A 22,344-nucleotide genomic window follows, 5' to 3' on the forward strand; every position below is an offset into this window, starting at 1 on the left:
AGGAGTTGGATGAGTTAAAAAAATCTTAATATTTGAAACAATTTTCAAAAATATTTTGTAAATTTTTTGATCTTTTTGTTTGATGGGGGCAGGGGGCTATGTCACTCCCCGAGCCTACACCCTAGACGTGATCGACACTCGTGAATCATTTCTGGTCCCCAAGTGAACCCTTGGCCTGACTCACTACTCAGCAGAAAACTTACTCAGTTGAAATAGAAATCTCAAAATAAACTCAACTCATAACGATTTAACTCAAAATACTCTGAAATACTCAATACAAAACTGTTCAACTTATTGAGACATCATTACTTGAGGAAGTTGGTTAGCTATATCAATACAAAACTATTCATATAAAAGCTTAAGCTGTTAGAGAGAAGCACACTTTTACTATTTAATAATATTCTCAACACGCCCCCTCACGTGCGGGTCTGATTTTTTTTTTTATGGACCAAGCATGTGGAAATTCTTTTTGATTTGGGTGGCGGTGAGATTCGATCTCAGGACCTCTGCCTGCTCTGATACCATGTTGAAGTGTGTGACCATCTCATCTAAAAGCTTAAGCTGTTAGAGAGAAGCACACGTTTACTATTTAATAATAATATTCTCAACACAACTCAAGTCTTGAATATTAATAATAGAAATGGAAAAGACTCCTCAAAACACTACTGTCTATGAAGCCTCTAACAACTATGATGGAAGTCGGGACAAGACCCACGACATCCTAACAAGAATGAAAGTAAGTATGGAACCCTCCGAAGCAAGGAAACTCACCAAAGCAAATCTGAAACTGTTGTTGATGACCCTGATTACCTGTATCTGCATCATGAAAGATGTAGGCCAAATGACGTCAGTACATTAAATAAATGTACGACCATGCAAGGGGAACTCTAAAGCATAGACATAAGCTTGAACTGATAAAAAGGAAGACATACTCACCTCATCTCAACTTAACTCAACTCAAGGATACTCAACTCAGAAATACTCAAATCAATTCAATATAAAAGCAACAATAAAGATACAGTATAAAGAAAGCTTTTAAATCAGTAGATAATACCTCAATGTGTTTTAAAACACAATAATAAACTCTTTACTCTTATTTAGGAGATTCTCTAATCGACAACCATCACTATGAGCTATGTGATGATACAACTCGCCCACGCTACCAGAACTGTCCTATACCTTGTTGGAGTATAAGACATCCTAAACTAAGTGGATCCACTAAGTTATGCTTAAAAGCAATAAGGAATCATCTAAAATGTATGATCCTTTACCCATGTTGGCATACATGATTTATGAGGATTTTTAGTTGACTGAACGCATCCTCATATCAGTGCTCAATTCTACTCCCAATAATATATTTATAACTCATGCTCATATGTTTTAAAGAAAACATAACTCTTCCTCAATTTGAGATAATTACTCAAAAGATTTCTCTGAAAAGAGATGATACTCAAAAACTCCTCATGAACTCATTTAGAAAACAAAGTTTCTTCTCGTTTTTAAATGTAAAGGTGGTACATACTTGAGAATACTTAGTCCCCTCTTATTCATTTTCAAATATGAATTCAACTCTCCTCATTCTCATACTCATGTACTCAAGTCTTTAAACAAGTTTTAAAAGATTGTATAAGACTTCTCAAAATGACTCGAAAGGACTTCCTCGAACATTACTCTTAACTCTATCTTGAATTTGAAATGTGAATTCAAGATTTATGATTCATGATATATAGGATCTCTCGATGATTAATGAGGGTTTAAATTGATAGGATTAAGAAGAGAATGAAAGCTCAACTCAAAGAAACAAGTACGGATCGAAGAACGGAGAAGAAAGTGGGCTGACGCTCTGGCGCATCCTTGGTGAGCGGCGCCAGCCCTCCTCTTACTGGGGCTGGTTTGTGGCGCGCTGCAGGCGCATAGCGCCAGCCCTCTTGGCGCATCTGGGGAGTGCCGTCCCAGCCAATTTTCAGAACATTCTAACGAATTTTTCTTCTCGATTTTTTGCACTAATTTACCAAGAATCGATTGATTTCTTCCAAACTTTCTTAGATTCGTAAACCCAATAAAAGTAAACAAAAATCTACTCAAATTTCCTCAAGAACAACCCTCAAACTCAAAACCCTCGCCTCAAGAACTCATCAAACTCCATTAATAACGAATGAAGAACAAAGCCTCAAGAAAACTCATCAAGAACTCAATACACGAAATCTCATGGACGAATTCAATAAGGAAATTCATGATTGGAGTATGGGTGAACTAACCCATCACTATGAGAACTTACATACCTCGAAAGAATCAAATTTTTGGCGAGAATCCTCAAAGCTCGCAAGAATCTTGAACGTTCTACTCTTCTCCTGTTGAACTCTTTACTAAAATCCTAAGCGTGTTTATGAAGGATTAAAACTAATTGCAATCAGTTTAGACCCCTAAAAGATTAACAAAAATGAGCTAGGCTAGTGGGGGAGTAAGGAAAAGACTAAAATACCCCTCCTTAATTTTGATGAATTTTCTTAATTGGACAGGCTGAACTCAAATGACATATCTCCCTCATCCAGACTCGGAATTTAGCAAACTCAGCGGCGTTGGAAAGATGACTCAACAAACTTTGATTTGATATCTCTTGGGTCACCTAACTCATCCTGTGCTGAAAGTTATGGTCGTTTGAAGTTAACCCAAAACTCACAATTTAAGAATAACTGGCACTACTCTCAAATTGGTTATTTCCAATTTAGTTCTTTCTAAGACCGAGGTGTTACAGGCTGGTTCGGGGGTAGGGATAAAAATAGGAAAAAAAATACTAAAGTACATAACATTAGTTTACCTATTCTCATTATTTCCCTACTCTTTTATTATAATACAAAATTCCCTACTTTTTCCCCAATTTAACTTTACCGGATACATTATTCTTTGGAAGCCAAAATTGACGTTTTCCATTCCCTAATTTTCGCCCTCAATCTCTCCCCATTACCAAATGAGTTATCAAATTCAAATCAATTTGAATTTCAAAAGAATCCTATCACTATTCAACAACATGCAGAGTTCAAATTAAGTTGTCTCATCTTCTTCATTATAATTTCCTCTTCTTCTTTTTTTATTGTGTATTCATCGTTTTGGATCTTGCATTATGCATCTAACATCTACCAAATCTCGAATATTTGATTCAGAAGATCCTAATTGGACAGAATTGAGATCTAAAAGGATGCATGACCCGACAATAATGACAAATCAAATTTCCAGCAAAAGAAAATTGGAAAAGGAAGTACATGCATATTCTAAATCAAAGGATGCGAAAACCCCAAAGAAAAGGGGTAGAAAGGTTGCCCCTCCCATTAATCGACCAGCACTACCCATGGTATGCATTTTTTATCATATATGTATCCCTTGTTTTTATTCGTTTTCTTTTAATCTGATGATAAATAATTTTTTGTTATGTATCTTGTTTGAAATATGCAGTTGTTTTTCAGATACAATATTTTTTACGAATTTTGTTGTTAATTGTTAATGTATCAAAAGTGAAGAGAACTGTATATAAGATAAGTGCTCAAATCACATTTTTGTTTGTAGGTTGTTTTTTGTACAATGTATCATTCTCATAGATAATTGTGCAAATGATACTTAAACAACATATAATGGATATGAGATTTTATATTTTGTATCATAGTCAAATATATGTCACTGTATATACTGAATAATTGACTTTGTGTAACTATTATGTTTTGTTATTATTTAGTATCAAATAAAGTGAAGAGTACTGTATCTAAGATAGTTGATTAAATCACAATTTGGCATGTAGGTTATTTTTTGTACAGTGTATCATAGTCATAAATAAATGCGCAAATGATACTTAAACAACATATATTGGTTATGAGATTTTATATTTGTATCACATTCAATTATGTCACTGTATATACAAAATAAGTGATTTTGTTTATCTATTATGTTTTGTTATTATTTAGTATCAAATAAAGAGAAATATCATTATATTTCTGAAATAGTATAGCATTTCTCTCTGTAGGTATGCATGTATCATTTACTTTTTTTTATGATTGATAAACATCATTTATGGAATTGAAGAATATGAAATATGTAATTAAACATATTCCAAAGCACTCCCTAAAGTTTGATCCTACTTACAACTCAAATTTTAATCAAGATTTAGTGTAGTCAATAAAGGACGAAGGTATGAAATTATTCAAGGATATCATATTTGCTCCATACCTAAATATTCCCAAATGCAACTATCAAGGTCAGATTACCAAGTGTTTATATCTTTTAGAGGTTGAGCAGGACAATCTAGATAAAGAAATTCACATTCATCATGCCAAAGGAAATGTCTTGCAGTTTAGTATCAAAGAGTTTGCTGTTAATACTGGTTTGAAATGTAAAGAAAATATCAAAGATTTTACATATCCAGATTCAAAAACCAGTAGGCTGGTGCAAAGATATTTTCCTGGTCCAAATTATAATGTAAATAAAGGACATCTGGTAGATCGTTTTATACAAGGTGGTTGGGACAACACTGATGATGCCCTTCAGATGACTATTTGTATTTCATACTTAGTGATGCAACAATTCCTATTGAAGATTTCTTCATGGTAGAAGATGGCAGTTATGAACAGTACCCGTGGGGTTGACTTGCCTTCACAAAGTTAATGAAATCATTTAGAGAAGAGTACACCCCTAACAAAAAAATGTATCACTTGAATGGACTCCCATACACACTTAATGTCTGGGTATATGAACATGCATCTGTAATAAATAACGAGATAGTTGTTAAAGAAGGAAATGGTATACCAAGGATATGCAATTGGAAAGTTGTGGGTGCAAAGCCCAAATTTGAGATGTTTATGGAAACCATCTTTACTGAGGTAATTACTACATAACAATATTTTTACTTCCTTTTTTTAGTTTGCGATACATTATTACGTTTGTTCTCATGATGTTTTACTATTTGTTTAGAATGATTGTTCTAACATTCAGCCAACTCCCAAGGAAATTAGTCACTTGATTTACCAGATAACAGTCATGCACCTCCAATTCAACTAGATTCATCAAATGTTAATAATGAGGAGGTGCAATTGGAGGAGGTTCCTGATTTTGAAGACTTCTTATCAAAACCTCCGAAGCAACTATTAAGGAGATCAACCCGAGTTTCTAGCGCAGGATCTACCCCACCCCCCAAGAGAATAAAGGTTGTACATCCACATAAAATTATTGTTCCCAAAGCCACACAACCACATGAGCAACCAAATCAGCCATTTCAAACTCCAAATTCACAACTGCAACAAGCCGATAATGTATTTGGTGTTCCTTATAATACAATCTTTCGAAGAACAGCTTTGGACAGTGCAGGAATTGAGTGCAAGAATTGAGGAATTGAAGAATTTCATGAAGTGTTATGTAAGTAAACACAACCATATGATTTAAAAATTTGTTTGTTCATTATTAACTCCATTTAATATGCTTAATTTGAATCTAGGTTGACAACAAAATTAGAGCTCTTGACAACAAAATTGAAGTTCTTGAGGCGTTAATAAAAGAAAATCATGCTGAATTGTTGAAAGTTGTTGGCGCGAAAGATAACAAAACTGAAAAGGTTGTATCTTTAATTTTTTTGCTTCCCTTTTCAGTTTTGTGTTATGCTGATTTTTTGGATCATGAAGGATATTAGAGGCGTTTCATCGCCACATATAGTGGATGATTCTGTAGAGAAAGATAATGTTGATCCACAACCCAATTGTGATAACTTCAACCAATAAATCATTTCACCCGTGCAAATGGATTTTGCAACTGTTGATCATGATGTTGATGTACCTATTGTGGAGGTGGAAAAACAAAAGGGTTCTGAAGAAAATGTTGCAAAGGTACGTACATATCTGATACTTAAATTAATATCACATGCATTATTGTTCGTTTCAATTCCTTAAATAGTTTTAAGAATGTATCATGTTTAATGGTTGATACTTTAATAATGAAACAGACGTTGCTATTATTGTGTATCACTGATTGTACTTTATACATTAATAGTGTATATGATGCTATATTTAATATTTGTATCATGCACATTAATATTCTACCATTACCAGATACTTTAATTTAATTTTTCTTATAATCAAATCTACAAACACAGAAGGATGATACATCCATTAAGGAATAGGCAATGGAAGAGTCCACTGGGCTTCTTTCCACAATACACTATAGCGATCCTTCGAAAAATGTGATTATCCATGATAAGAAAGTGGTAAGTAAAGAGTTTTTTAATTATTATACATTAATTATTTTTGAAAAAAACCATAATAGTATCTGATATTGTAATAGGAATCACCAATTTTTTATTCAACAATGCTTAGAGCCTTTGCGTCGCTTTTTTCACCTTCAACACACACGATTGCACCTATTGTTGCATCGAAGTTTTGTATCTCTTCATCACTTTTATCCGATGTATCAATGAATAGGGGATACATACCGAATCCCACCTCATGTTTCTTAATTTCTATGTACAATTTCACCCTCGTATCATTTTGAATACACAATGGAGACGAATTACCTTCCACAACGTATTTGATCTCGATGTTTGTTTTCAATTCATCAATATCCAATTCAGCTGCAATTGTTGAAATAAGATTCACGAACGAAATATTTTCCCCAATCACTATCCCATCACTTCTGTATCGCTCATATCTAACATCACTTTCCCATAATCCAGAATGTCTTAACAAGATCGAAATATTCATTATGAATCTTCACAAAATTGCTCTCCAATTTTTTTTGAATCAAACTTCTACAGTTTTTTCGAAGAACAGGGAGAAGGTTTCATAATTTGAAATTTGAAATTTCTAGTTCAGTTAGAGTTTTATGAACCACTGATTGGTAGAAGGAAGAAACGTACGCGTGATTTGTGGGAGTCAATTATAATTTCTGTTTTTAATCCCTTATTTAACGCATTAAACTGATAACAATAGATTATTAATTAATGTATCCACCTGCACTATTATGTATCCGAAAGACACTAAAAAAAGGAATTTTTTGTAATTTATGAAAGAGTAGGATAGGAAGTAATTTTTTTCTTATACTATGTGCTTTGCATAATTTTTACATAAAAATATATTTAAATTTTTTTCTAAAATTATTTATTTATTTATTTTTTTGAATGGGGAGGATCTGCTACGGGGTATGGGTTGGGTAAGAAAAAAAATTAAAGGATGAAGTAGAGTTTTGGAAAATGTTTTCCTTGATTTTGGCAGGGAAGTCATTTTCCTTAAATTTGAGGAAAATGAATTGATTTTCCAAACATTTTAAGCCAACCAAACATGAAAAAATTGAAAAACATTTTCCAAAAAATATTTTCCTCCATACCAAACACACCCCTAGTCCATGTTGCTTTTTTGTGCTTGTTGAATTTATATTCTCTGTTGTGGTTCATATTGAATTTTTCTACAATACTATTAGATTGTGATGTCTTCTACCACAATTGATATTTTTACAATAAATTATGTTAACACTATAGAAAACAAATTCTGAGTAGTTATGTTCATATTTCAGCAATTTATCAGTCCTTATTTAATGAAAAGATGCATTTTATCACTCAATTGTCTATGATAATCACACTCAACACATCACTTTGGGCTACAATTTATTTTTTTTCCAGAAATTATTTTCCTTCATACCAAACACACCCTTAGATATAATTCTGAAATTAGTATCAAATTCATGCTCTTTGTATTTACCAGTCGAGTTACTCTTAAATTTATTTATTTTACTTTTTTAACTTTGAACCAATTGTAAATATTTGATACTGACTTATGAGAAGATTGTATTGTAATATCGTCGTATAAACAGATTACTGAATGTAGTTACATATATATATAATCTAATTTTTTTTTTACTTGGCAACAATATATTCAATTTTATTTTTATATTAATATGGCTCAAATTTCCGTTAATATTAGAGCAATATGGCAATGAATTTCTCGGCTTCAAAGATGAAAACAAATGATGGAGAATTTTTACCTTTTTCATATTTGATACAATATTCTTAGTTTTCAGTTGATACATATTTATTTCTAAGGTTCATAAATTGATATAAGCGTCAATAAAACATCAATTTGGTGGTTGATTCATCAATTTCAAAGTTGATTTTGCCATATTTCGTACATGATTCATCTATATCATAGTTGATTCATCAATTTCATGGGTATATTTTAAGTGATCATTGTTCAGCCATAGTAATAATACATTAACAACTTCTTAGCCTTCAAATTCTTCTTAATCGATTTTCGATCTGAAGTTATGCATCCTTTTCTTCCACCACCAATAGCGTTGTCCATTGAACTTAGGTGGTCTAGTTATTGAGTATTTGACCTTTGTCCGTATTCGATGGAGCAACCATTTGAAAAGATCCTTTCTAGGTATTAACCTTTTAGCGAAAACCTGCTTTGATACCAATTGAAGAGTTGTATGAGTCCCCGATAATAACAGGGACCAGGTCCCTTACTTGTTTCTACAACCATGAACAAAATGTATTGAAGATTGGTACGAGTTACCGCAATAGTGGTAGGAGATGTTGACTCATATGGATCGTCCCTGGTGCATACATGGTCCCTCTGAGAGACTGTTCCCCTTGAATGAACATTTCAATCATATAATAAATCGGCCTGGTGCATATATCATCCTTCATCTGGTTCCTCGATAAGTTTGTCAAATCAACATAATAAAGCATAGTACCGCAAAATTAGTGTCTCTATGTGTTCATTTAACTTAATTAAAAACGAAAAATAAAAATAAATTAGTATACTTTATAAAATAAGCTAGCTTAAAAATAACCGCAAATGTTTCCCCCCACTTCCCCCGGTGTGTGTATATATATTCTTTCGGTTTCCTTCATTAGTTCATAACGATTTTGTTTAACCGTTTTCTGGAAATGAGTAATTATCTGCCGCCTCGTCTGCCGGTTTTCTTTTTCCAGCATCATAGCAGGGCGGCGTACTTGATAATGGATCTTCATTACAGTAGTAATCGTGAAGAAGTTCTTATTCAACTCGACAATTTCATCAAACAGCCGAGAAGTGAATCAATGCGCATCAATCTTGGATATTACCTGTGGAAATCCTTCAATACAGTCAACAGAAGTGAATCAATGCGCATCGGTCTTGGATATCACTTGTGGAACTTGTTTGATACAGTTTACATACTTTTACAGGTACAACTAATTTCTTCAAATATGTTTCATACTTGAAATCTTGATCTAACTTAATTGAGTTTAGGAAGTAGCAGCAGTGTACCAAAAGTTCTTAGACTCAACATTAACCCTCAAGGAATCTGCTCGAGTTTGTAATGCCCTTACTGTATTTCAGGTAAAATACTTTTACATTTCTGTGCACACATAGATCATGATTTTCAGTTCATGATATGTAACAACTACTCTTTTATGAGTGCAGTGTATGGCCTCTCACCCAGATGCAAGAAAGTGGCTCGTCAAAGGTATGGATGATGGATGAGTTTCGTTTTACCTTTTCATTCTTTCAAGTCATTAAATGTATATGAAATGTAAATGTTCACAGTTGTGTGTTTCTCTGCATCCATTAGCATTGTCCTGTTCGATTTGCTTCGTGGATCGATTGAGATACGGAACAAGTAAAAGGGATCATAGAGTACTGATTTCTCTGCACTTCTATACTTTTTTTTTTTTTTTTGCAGAAAAAGTACAAGATTATCTTTACCCATTCCTCCAAATTACTCCAAATGTGATGTTGCCTCTGCAACTTCTGAGGCTTAGCATCTTCAATTTTATTGACGCCCTTACAAAGGTGATAATATAACTATTTTAGTACTGCAGCTATCGTAATATGATGTTCTGAATTCACTTTCTTGTGCAGTTTGATGAGTTACATGGGCATGAAATTCTTCTTTTATTTCTAGACACACAAATATTTTCTTCCTGTGTGAACTGCATTCGTGATGGTGATAAACCGATAAAGAAGGTTAGGCCTACCTTCATTTTCATCTTAATTCTATGACAGTGAAATTCCGATATAATCATTGAATGTGAGTCCATGAAACACAAACTTTTCGACTGTCTTTATCAAATTTTATTCTGAATTAAAAGTTGTTTTCTGCTGATTAAATGAAAAGAGTGTTGTGTGTGCAGGCTGCAACACTCATACTTATGAAAATCTTGATGCAAGAGGAAGGGTTAAGATATTGTTGTTCTCGCCCCGATGATTTTCTGTCAGTGATACGAATCTTGTGTCAACTTGTACGATCATTTTCTTATCAAATCCCTTGTTCACAGCACCTAAAATATGTTGTTCAATGCTTCCTAAGTCTTTTGCGGGTAGCTTGGGAAGACAGGTAATTTTTTTTGTCCCTGCTGCTCTTATGGTGAACTTGTCTCTAATTATCCAACATGATACAGGGTATATGAAACAGTGAGAGACATGCTTCCTCTACAGCTAATTGAAAACACTTTTCGCAATATTATTCATGTAAGTCCATCGTCTTCTTTCTTCCGACAGACACAACATCCCTCTAGCTAATGTTCAAAACCAAAATATACTTTATGATATTATTAATTTGCAGAAAGATCCAGAGATTCCAGAAATGCTGCATCAGTTAGTGTGGAATCTTAATCATCGACCACCTCAATAATTGCTCGGAAGAGGATTGACGATAGCAAATAGTGTTGGGAAGGAATTCAACAAACTTGCTTTACAGAATCCAACACATATACATATAATAGTAGAAAGAGCTTAAATTAGGAGTAATAGTTGTAAATATGTAAAGGTTTTGAGTATTTGAACCTATAACTAGCCTTACTGCTTGCTGAATGAACATTCTCATTTTACTGTAAGAAGTTACTTTCTAACATCACTCGCATCTAATGGAGGACTCATATTCTGGAGTTTCCACATCAATATGTGAGAATAATTTTAGCTCCTTGTAGATGCAAAAGGCCAAACATTCAATTGTCTTATCCTCAAACTTTTCACAGATGAATCTCCACATATTTATTGCGATCATGATGAATCTCCACATGCTCTTTAACTATTGAAGAGTTGTACGAGTCCACCGCAATTCAGGGACCAGGTCCCTTACTTGTTGCTACAACGTAACTATAAACAGAAGAATGTATTGAAGACCTGTATTAGTTTTCACTGCAGTAATGAGAACATGACTCCTTGATCAAGAAATTAAGTAAAATCACCATCTATTTCAGTAGGATTTTTTAAATCTCCACTAAAACATCGAGATTACTATCTCTTGCAATCTAGGAATTAAAATCTTAATCCCTCACTCTTACAATGTAAGCACTCTCTACATACAATAACTCCATTGTAAAGATAGCCAAGGCTAAATCTAGCCCAGAGAACTATAACCACAACTAACTCTAGCCCACAACACTAAAACAATTATCTCAAATCTACTTGTGCACATCTAAAGTCGAAGGGCATAAATATAAAATAACGCTAAGTTAAAAGGCATATTTATGTATTGTGTCTTTTAATTTTGCGAAATTTGAATAATAAAATTATTATTGATATTCAATCCTGAGAACTTTTTCTGTTTTGACAAAATAGATATTTGTAATAATTTTCCCATAAACAAAACTTTTTGAATGATCACATTGTGAATGTTATTGTTTTGTTGATATGAGGAGAAATCTTCAAATTTATATAGTTTCAAATTTTTCTTCTAAGAAAATATTAATTAAATATGGAAGAGAATTATATTTTCCTTATCGAAAATGTTCAAGCATTTATGGTAATACTTTGACTTTACTTAAAGAAAAAAATAATAATTTAAAATATGATGAGAAAATCATGACAAAATCCTAACAATATACCCCTCAACTTTGTCATTTAGAGTTGATATGTCACTCGTTACAAAAGTGGCTCACTTATGCCCCCACCGTTATAAAATTGACTCACATATACTCCTTACCTTTACAAAACAAAAGTGGCTCACGTATACCATTACGAAAGTTATAAAATTTATTTTTAAATATTTTGTTTTATTTTTAATATTTAAAAAATCATGTATTTAGTCCTTTTCACTCATAAATCATTTTTTTTGACTTCTTTGATTATTATTATTATTTGAGTTTCTTATTTTTATTTCAGTTTTCTTTTATTCTGTAGTGTAAAATAAGAGAAATAAAAAGAAAGAAGTGTGAATGAAAAAACGAAAAAAAAACTAAAACTATTTCTTTTGCAGGTATATTGTACTTTAGTTTTTTATATCGTTAAACTTTTTTTAGGACATCCATAATAAATTTTATATGAAAATAAGTGAAAAGAATTAATTTATCCATAAACACAAATTAGCGTTTGAATTAAAAAAGCAAAAAAAACTTGTGAGAAGGATACAATATAAACTTACATAAATTATTATGAAAGTTAATTTAAAATTAATTTTTGCACTTCCATTAAAGGAAAAAGAGTATATGTGAGTCATTTGTGTAATTATAGGGAATTAGAGATATATATGAGTTACTTTCAAAACAACTGCATATTATCTCCAATAAATTTGGCTTGAATCCTGAGATTCTACATGAATGGAAACCTTCCCCTCCACTTCCCCCGTGTGTATATATATATATATAAGTATCTGCTCTCTGTTTCCTTCATTAATTCATACACACACAGTGCAGGAAAAGAAAAAAAAAACAAGAAAATAAAGATTTAGTTTAACCGTTTTCTGGAAATGAGTAACCCGTCGGAGCGTCGTTACAGGGCGGAGCAATTGATAATGAATCTTGGTGAGAGTAGTATTCGCGAAGATGTTCTTATTGAACTCAACAATTTCATCATAGAGCAGTCAACTGAAGCAATGCGCATGGATCTTGGATTTCACTTGTGGAACTCTGAACTTACACTCACCATACTTTTACAGGTAGCTATGTCTTCCAATTGCTTCGTTGTAACTTCACCACTCTTAATTGATTTATGGATCTAATTTTGATTTTAGGAAGTAGTAGCAGTGTACCCCAAGCTTTTAGACCCAACATTAACTATGGCGGAATGTACTCGACTTTGTAATGCTCTTAATGTAATTCAGGTGAATATACGTTTCGGTTCTGTGTATCGTCACATGATTTTCATATAGCCTATAAAGGCGATAGTCAGTGCCTCATAATTAATCTTTTATGAGTGCAGTGTATGGCTTCTCCACCCAGATGCAAGAATCGGGCTCCTCAAAGGTAGCAACAACAAATTGCTTATTTAGATTGTGACACGGAACAAGATTTATTTCAGTTGTTTATTCTTCTAACACTATTCTTTTTTATGCAGCAAACATACCATATTTTCTTAATCCATTTCTCCGAATCTCTGAAAATGTGATGAGGCCTCTGCGATTTGTGACACTTAGCATCTTGAATCTTATTTCTGCCCTAGCAAAGGTCATAATACAGTACCTAATTTACCTTTAATGCACCAGAAGCATGTGATATATCATAATCTGATCCTAACGAGTACTAATTATACGATTTCTTGTGCAGTTCGATGAGTCATATGGGCAAGAAATTCTTCTTTTATTGCTAGACACACAAGTAGTTCCTTTATGCATGCACTGCATCCTTCATGGTGATCAACTGATACGGAAGGTTAGTTCAGTGATCATCCGAAATGCTTCTACTGTGATCAACTTTTATACATGTAGTTCATATGAAAATAATTTGAATTAACCAGAATAAAAGATCACAAAATTAAGAACAAAGCAGAGGAGGGGTTTTGCCAAGAAGGCCCTTCTTTGTTTCTTTAAAAGAAAGTTTAGAATGGAAGAATTGAAGAAATGACCTGGTGATATCGTTTAGTGTTGATATCATCCACGTCATAGTAATGTTTGTTTTCATGATTCTGGTCCTCTCTCTTTTCTTCTCATTCTGGTAATAAGAGAGTGTATTTGAGTCGAAAATGGTCAAATACTCCCGAGAGTTTTTACATCCATATAGTTTTCTCATGTAATGTTCCAGCAGCTTGAGTCCTTACACAGTGTAATTCATTTGAAAGTGAGACCATGATAAGAAAACTGTCTTTTTCAACCTTTTTTCTGAATTACTATTGTTGATATGTCTGTGCAGGTTGCAACACTCATACTTATGAAAATCTTGATGCAAGAGAAAGGGCTAAAATATTGTTGTGCTCTCCCCGCTCGTTTTCTGTTAGTGATACAAGTCCTGCGTCAACTGGTAGACACATTTACTTCTGAAATCCCTTGCTCACAGCAGCTAAAATATGTTGTTCAATGCTACCTAAGTCTTTCGCGAGTAGCATGGGTAGGCGGGTAATTTGTTTTTGTCCCTGCTGCTCTTGTGGTGAATTAGTCTCTAATTATCAACAACATTATTGTTTGATTTGATCTTTCCCTTCATGATACAGGGTATATGATACAGTGAGAACCAATATTCCAAAACAGCTAATTGACAACACTTTTGGCATCATTACTCGTGTGAGTCCATCGTCTTATTTCTTCCCACAGATCAACATCCCTCTAGATAATGTACAAAACCAAAATATACTTTATGATATTAAGTAGTAATTTTGTGTTTAATTTGCAGGACGATCCAGAGTTCCAAATATGCTGCATCAGTTAGTGTTGAATCTAACTCGTCAACCATCACAATAATTGCTAGTAGATACAGCTAGCAAAAGTGTTGGGAAGTAACTAGTAGAAAGAGCTACCATATATAGAGATTAAACTACAACAATTTTGCAGCTTTACTATGTAATGATTTTGAATATGAACCTCTAACTAGTCTTACTGCTTGCTGAATGAACATTCTCCTTTTACTATTTTGCTGTAAGAAGTTCTTGTCAATGTCGTTATCTATACCAGATGCAACATATTCTTCTATTCGGAGTGTACCACTGAGGTCTATACATGGCAAAATTTTGATAACTTGTGGTGTTAGTTCTTCATCGTCTAATGATGCCTCGGCTTCAGTTTGATCATTTGTGGTGTGGAAGTCCTATGGTATCTAGTGTATTATGAACACTACCGTTCAGGCCACAAAACGAAACAGAACGAAGTGACTGGTTTACAAATTAAATTTTGAAAGTAGTATGATGCCACATTATCTCAAGTGTCTGTATAATGAGGTTAGTCTCAAGGACTCATGAGAGAAAAGGTTCTCATAATAGTCAATAGCAGCTTCTGAGATATTATCCTCCCCTTCTATCTACTGATTCTATGAATATGAAGTCTCTTCCTTCTACCTTTGATCATGTTATGGAAATATTTTGTCTCCTTCTAAACTCAACTTTAGCCTGGCTTTCTGCTTCCAAAAAGAATGTACATTCTTCATGTATTTTGCTTTGAGTTTGTTCACCTCATTTCTGTTGTTGGCATTATCATCTGCCTAGAGCTTCTGTTCTCCTTCTTCAATCTTTTTTTCAAAACTTTTAGCCTCTTCAAAGATGTCTCTAATCACTGTTTTAGACAATAGAGAGATACATAGGGGAATCTTCGGAAATATGGCTCACTTCGCAATTGTTCAGTATCTAAGGTGATTACACATTGTTCCAGAAGAGCCAAACTTTGTTGTTGACATTAGAGAAACATCCAGACATACCAAATTTCCGAGAATAGTGGTGTATTTTTGAACCATCCACCAAAGGTTCTTGGATAGCAAAGAGTGAAATTTTGTGTCTCTGAATAAGAGATATAACAATCTCAGTTGTACCTTGCAATAAAGTCTTCCTTTTTCCCATATCGTACAACAGGAAGAGTTTGTCAGAAATCACCTCCTAAAACTACTGCTTTTCCACAAAATCATAAATTGTCCATCTACATGAAAATGACAGCTAAAAAGACGTGAAAGACGACTAGCAGCCAAGGGTCTGGCTTAGTGATCGATAAAGTGAATTGAGCACCATGAAGTCTCACGTTCAAATCCCAACAAAGACAACATATATATTTGTATTTGACTGACTCCATTTGCTCCTTATTTTCATTCACATTGTGAGATATTCATAGACAGATACCTTAAAATAAGATGCTGAGCTAAAATAACCTAATTTGGACTGTTAAAGACAATCAAAAGACTCTAATTAGACTTGAGTGGAAGGGCTAAAAGTGGTCTGTGACTAAACTTTCAAGCAAAATGGAGCTTTGACACCAGCTAGAGCAAGAATAGATGCTGGAATTCCCCACAATGAGTCACCACATATTAGACCAGAAGCCATTGCAGGTCCAAAATCTTTAGCCTTCTGCTTGTTATACATTTGCCAACCGAGTAGGATCAATGAGCCTAGACACATGTCGATGGCAAAGTAGCCTCCAAGGTAAAATGGTATGGCCATGCACATTGGACTCGGAATGAATCGATAAATTCTATACTTGGTCTCAAATTTCTTCAGCAGTTGAGTCACTAAGTTGATGAGAATAGCAGCCAGAAAGAAGCAAAGAAGCCACATGAATGCCCACGAGACTATATCACCCGTTAGCAATGATATGTTGACCATGTAGGGGCAAAGCATACCAACTCCAACATAGGTAGATGAGAAATCAAAATATAACCTTTTGGCATATGCTTGGGAACCAAATGTATGCAAGCTAGCAAATCCACAGCATTCATCACGTGCAAATATCCACTGAACAGCCCCAAATATAAAGCTGAACCCAAACGATTTGAACAAGGAACCAACTTGTTTCTTGGCAAGCTCTGCTCTTTTAGGAGTGTGGAAACAGTTGATCAAGTATGCAGTTGCGGTTCCACTTGGATACGTCAACTTGTACTTCATTATCATCATCTTTCTTAAAGCGACAATTGAGAATAAACCGGCAAAGCTAACAACAAGAAGATAAGGAAGCATCCAAGTAATAGCAAGATTCTTAGTATTAATTGGTAAATTTCCTGAGATGCTATGTATGGACTCATTCCCAACATATAACTTGCTGTCCCACTGCTAAAAGCAATTCCAGAAGAAGCAACGACACACGTCTGTATGATGGTATTTTCCTGTCTAGTAAAAGGCTGTTTCAACATTCCAAATTTCTGAGTAAGAGACGTCCATGATTTAATTCCGGCAAATCCCAATAGTCCAGCAGCGACATTGAGAGAAGGGATAAGTAACTAATTATATTTGAACGAACTAGCAAACAAAGAAAGAGAGAAAGTGAAAAGTGAAAAGTGAAAAGTAAAAATTTGGTGAGAATAATTTTAGGTGGTGTGTTACGTCTATTTTTACGTCTATTTATAGTATAAGTTAAGAAATAACGTTTCCTGATTTGAGATGGAATGGGAATAACAATAATTAAACCACTTTAGACGGTTTTTGTTTAGTCTAATTTGACATGAAATGGGAAAATAAGTAGTACTTTTCCTCATCCCACTCAATCTGAATGGAATGAGATTACCAAAATAAACTATTTTGTAATTTGATATCGAATGGGAAACTGTAGGAAAAACTTACCAAAATAAACTATTTTCCTAAATTAACCAAGGTCTTTTTGTAGAATATATAAAGTACTTTTGACGGTTACAAAAACAATTAAACCGTTTTTTTATATTTTCTTTCTCACACTAGTCCCTCCATTTAATATTAGTTGTCTACATTACTATAAATAATTATACTAAATTATTTGTTAATTTGCAAAATCAAAATTGTTACAATTAATTATGTTTTATCCTTGTAAATTTGGATTAGCTTATTTTGAGTGCTTCTAAGCTAAAATAATTTTTCAACACGAGTATTTTGATAAGTTTAAAGAGTGCTTATAAGCACTTACTTTTAAAATAAAACGCTAAAAATAAGCCACAAGTTAGAAATTCTAACTTATGACTTTTGGCATATAAGTAAAAAATGAAAAGCCAATCGAAACAGGCTAAATTCTCATGTTTGGTTGGTGAGTGGAAAATATGTTTGAAAAGTTATGTTTTAGATTTTGTTTGGTAAATAAAAAACATTTTCCGGAAAATATCTTCTATTTTATGCGAGAGTAGAAAATACTTTTTAGGAAAATAGTTTTAGGCCTGGAAACCAATTTTGGTAACCGATCCAAGATTTGAACCCGATAACCCGAACCCGACGACAAAATCGAGATCTGACCCCAACACCCCATCCATAAAATGATCCCAACTCCCGACTTAAGATTCAATGTCAACCTCGACACCTAAACTGGGACACGACCCCGACGAACAATATGGGATTCCACCCCGAGATTCGACTCAAGATCTCACCCTAACTCCCAATTGGAACCTGACTTTCAAACTGAGACTTGACCCCGACATCCAAACCTAGACAAGAAACGGACACGAGACCTGAACCTGACTCCCGACTCAGAATTCGACATTCAAACTAGACCTAACCCAATTCTCGACCCCAACACCTGACCTTGATGAGTGATTCAGGATCTCGACATCCGACTTTGGACCCGACTTCAACCTCGACCCTGATCCCGTCATCCGACCCCAAATTGGGACCTAATACCCAAATTGAGATCTAACACCTGAATCAGAATACGACACTCAAATCGGGACCCAAAATCTGACTTCTGAACTGGATCCCACCTCAACATCCGACCTAAAATTCAACTTTCGAACCGAGACCCAACTACACCATCGGATTTGAGATCCAAATTTCGAACTAAGACTCGACCCCAACACCTAATGTGTAACCCGACTCTAACATCTGACCCCGACTCTCGATCCAGGACCCGACTTTCAAATCGGAACCCGATCCTGACTCTCAACGTGGGATCCAAATCCAATATCTGACCTGAGATCCAACTTTCAAATCGAGATATTATATCTACTCTAATTAATCCCAAATATCCAAAGAGAATAACTTCACAAGATCACTCCAAAGAAAGGGTTCACACAAGTGTTTCCCAACACAAACTCTTTTACAAAATTACTCTTAATCGAAAGACAAAGAAAGAAAGCAACGGAATATTTTCATATGCTTGAAGGTGTATTTCAACTAATGTCTAAGCTCCCTATTTATAGAGAAAAAATAGGCTTGTTGATGTCATGGATGATGTCTTTGGAAGATACAAAATATTCAACAAATCTCAATGTGAATATATAAAATATGGTGGCTTCCAAATCTTTGACAAATATAGTTGCAAAATATTTGACAAATATGGCTACCAAATTTCCACATTTATGGCTTCCAAATCTTTCACGAAAGATAAAATAAGTTTCTTCAATCAAACAAAAGGCCACATTACAAGTCTCCACTTTGTCTTGAGTTTGGTGAAAATATTAAATTTGCTCCATTCTCTCCGCAGAAGCCCATATGGGCTAAATTATTCTTCAGAAATGCCAATCAAGTTCAAACAAAGATTGAACTTGCTGACTGGAAGAGACTCCGTGAACATGCCGCTGGCAGGGTTGTCTCTTGTGTTAATCTTCTTAACAGAGACCTTTTCTTCGACAATGGTTTCCCGAATGAAGTGATACTTGATATCAATATGTTTCGTCCTCTCATGATACATCTAATCTTTATTCAAGTGAATGGCACTTTGACTATCACGTAAAATGATAATACCACCTTGGTGTGAGCTGAGTTCAGCAAATAGACCCTTCAACCATAAGGTTTCTTTGATCGCCTTGGTCACTGCCATATATTCTGCTTCGGTAGTAGATAAAGCTACTACATGTTGTAATGTAGCTTTCCAACTGATAGCACAACCACCAATGCAAAAAACATAGCATGTTAGTGATCTTCTTTTGTCAAGATCACCTGCATAATCAGAGTCTACAAAACCAACCAAAGTGTAGGATTTCTCCCAAACTCCAAACATGTGTTTGAAGTACCTCGCAAGTATCTGAGGATCCATTTCACAGCTTGCCAATGTGCTTTACCAGGGCAAGCCATATACCGGCTTATCACACTTACTGCCTGTGAAATATCTGGACGTGTACACACCATTGCATACATAATACTACCAACAACATTGGAATATGGTATATGTGCCATATACCTTTCTTCTTCTTCTGTCTTCGGTGATTGAGCAGCAAGAGGAGTACTCACTGGTTTAGCATCTTTCATACCAAACCTCTCCAAGACCTTCTCCAAGTACTTCTTCTGGGTCAGGAATAACCTTTTGGTTCCTCGATCTCCTTTGATCTCCATGACAAGGATTTTCTTAGCTGCTACTAAATTTTTCATTTCAAATTCACTTTTCAGCAGACTTTTCAAAATGTGAATTTCAGTCAAATCCTTAGCAGCAATGAGCATGTCATCAACATATAACAATAAGTAAACAAATGAACCATCATTTAACTTCCGAAAGTAAACATAACTATCATACATGCTCCTCGAATAACCATGGCCCAACATAAAGGAATCAAACCTCTTGTACCATTGTCTTGGAGATTGTTTTAATCCGTACAAGGATTTCATCAACAAGTAAACATGATCTTCTTTTCCTTCAATTTGAAATCCTTCAGGTTGATGCATGTATATTTGTTCCTCAAGTTCTCCATGTAAGAAAGTTGTCTTAACATCAAGTTGTCCTAATTCCAAATTATACATGTCAACTAAGACAAGCAAGACACAAATAGAGCTATGTTTAACTACAGGTGAGAAAATATCATTAAAATCAACTCCTTGTACTTGACTATAGCCCTTTGCAACTAATCGTGCTTTATACCTTGCATCTTCAACCCTTGGAATTCCATCCTTTTTCTTGAAAACCCATTTGCAACCAACAATTCTTTTACCCGACGACGGCTTCACAAGAGACCAAGTACCATTCTTGTGGAGAGATTCAATTTCTTCATTCATTGCAACCAGCCACTTGGCCGAATCAACATTAGAAACTACTTCTGAATAATTGGATGATTCTCCAATTTCTTCAGTTTCCTGTGCAACTGAAAAGGCAAATGCAACATAATCTCCATACCTTTCAAGTTTTTGAATTTGTTTCCTTGGTCTGTGTGTGGCTATAGAATACTCATTTGATATAACTTTAGAAGTCATAACTTCTGGAGCTTCAACTTCAAGAGTTTCAACTGTATTTTGCTCTAGGGTTGATGAGTTTGGCTTTGACTTGCTCCTTATTCGTATTACTAGAACTAGAAGACTCTTTTCTTGGGAATAACATAAAGGATTCATCAAAGGTTACATTTTTGCTAATTATGAATTTTGGTGACTTGGGATCAGGATACCAGAGTCTGTATCATTTCACCCCAGATGCGTATCCAAGGAAAATGCACTTTTTTGCCTTTGGTTTTAATTTACCATCATTCACATGCGTGTACGCGGGACAACCAAAGATTTTTAAATCAGAATAATTAGCAGGAGTACCTGACCAAATTTCCTCCGGAGTCTTAAAGTTCAAAGGTGCAGAAGAAGCACGGTTGACAATGTAACAAGCTGTAGAGATAGCCTCTGCCCAAAAAGCATTTGTCAACCCAGAATTTTAAATCATGCAACGAGCTCTTTCCAAACGAGTTCTATTCTTCCTTTCTGCAACACCGTTTTGTTGAGGGGTCATCCTCACAGTGCGATGTCGAGCAATTCCTTCATTTTTTTTCAAAATTCATTGAACTCATCATTACTAAATTCTAAACCATTATCCGTTCTAAGCCGTTTGACATGTTTTCCTATTTTCTTCTCAATCAACACTTTCCATTGTTTGAAGGTTAAGAAAACATCATTTTTATTTTTCAGGAAATAAACTCAAACCTTCCTTGAATAATCAATGAAAGTTAACATATACCTGGCACCACCTTTTGACGGGGTACAAGAAGGACCCTAAAGATCTGAATGAATATAGTCCAAAGTACCTTTAGTTTGATGAATTGCTGGAGATTTGAAGCTGACTCTTTTCTGCTTCCCGAACACACAGTGTTCGCAGAACTCCATGTTCTCATTACTTTGTCCATACAGAAGACCTCTTTTCCTGATGATGGAAAGACCTTTCTCACTCATATGCCTCAATCGCATATGCCACAATTTGGTGATGTCGGAATCAGATTGGGTAGAAACTGTAGCAGAACAGTGGATCCCAACAAAGTGTACAACGTTCCAGATCTACTTGCTTTCATGATCACCATAGCACCAAGAGATATTTTCATAACTCCACCTTCACCTGTGCATTTTCACCCAAGAGATTCTAGAGTGCCCAAAGAGATGAGATTTTCTTTAAGTCAGGAACATATCTAACATCAGTGAGAGTTCTTACCACACCATCGTACATTCTGATTTGAATTGTAGCTTTACCAAAAACTTTGCAGGGAGCATTGTTGCCTATCAAGACAACTCTACCTCCAACAGATTCGTATGTGGCAAATAAATCCTTATTGGGATACATATGATAAGAACAACCCGAATCCAAAATCCATTCATCGTTAGATTTAAAACTATTACTAGTAGCTAAAAATATTGTTCCATC

General features: G+C 34.5%; 2 protein-coding genes across 2 annotated transcripts; both read left to right on the top strand.

The window, feature by feature from the left end:
* Nucleotides 1-5,774: 5,774 nt before the first annotated feature.
* Nucleotides 5,775-10,644, top strand: LOC107059690 (cell differentiation protein RCD1 homolog). The gene is made up of 9 exons (XM_015306479.1): nt 5,775-5,861; nt 8,963-9,196; nt 9,261-9,350; nt 9,435-9,477; nt 9,694-9,803; nt 9,873-9,977; nt 10,145-10,347; nt 10,412-10,481; nt 10,576-10,644. Exons 1-9 carry the CDS (start codon nt 5,775-5,777, stop codon nt 10,642-10,644), a joined length of 1,011 nt encoding a protein of 336 aa, XP_015161965.1.
* A 2,027-nt stretch (nt 10,645-12,671) lies between these two features.
* On the top strand, nt 12,672-14,727 carry LOC102595066 (cell differentiation protein RCD1 homolog). Its single transcript, XM_006342221.1, has 8 exons — nt 12,672-12,888; nt 12,964-13,076; nt 13,152-13,195; nt 13,287-13,396; nt 13,496-13,600; nt 14,078-14,280; nt 14,376-14,445; nt 14,555-14,727. Exons 1-8 carry the CDS (start codon nt 12,700-12,702, stop codon nt 14,588-14,590), a joined length of 870 nt encoding a protein of 289 aa, XP_006342283.1. The 5' UTR covers nt 12,672-12,699; the 3' UTR covers nt 14,591-14,727.
* The last annotated feature ends 7,617 nt before the right edge of the window (nt 14,728-22,344 follow it).

This window comes from Solanum tuberosum, unplaced genomic scaffold (genome assembly GCF_000226075.1).
Source record: "Solanum tuberosum cultivar DM 1-3 516 R44 unplaced genomic scaffold, SolTub_3.0 scf00033, whole genome shotgun sequence".
Taxonomy (NCBI): domain Eukaryota; kingdom Viridiplantae; phylum Streptophyta; class Magnoliopsida; order Solanales; family Solanaceae; genus Solanum; species Solanum tuberosum.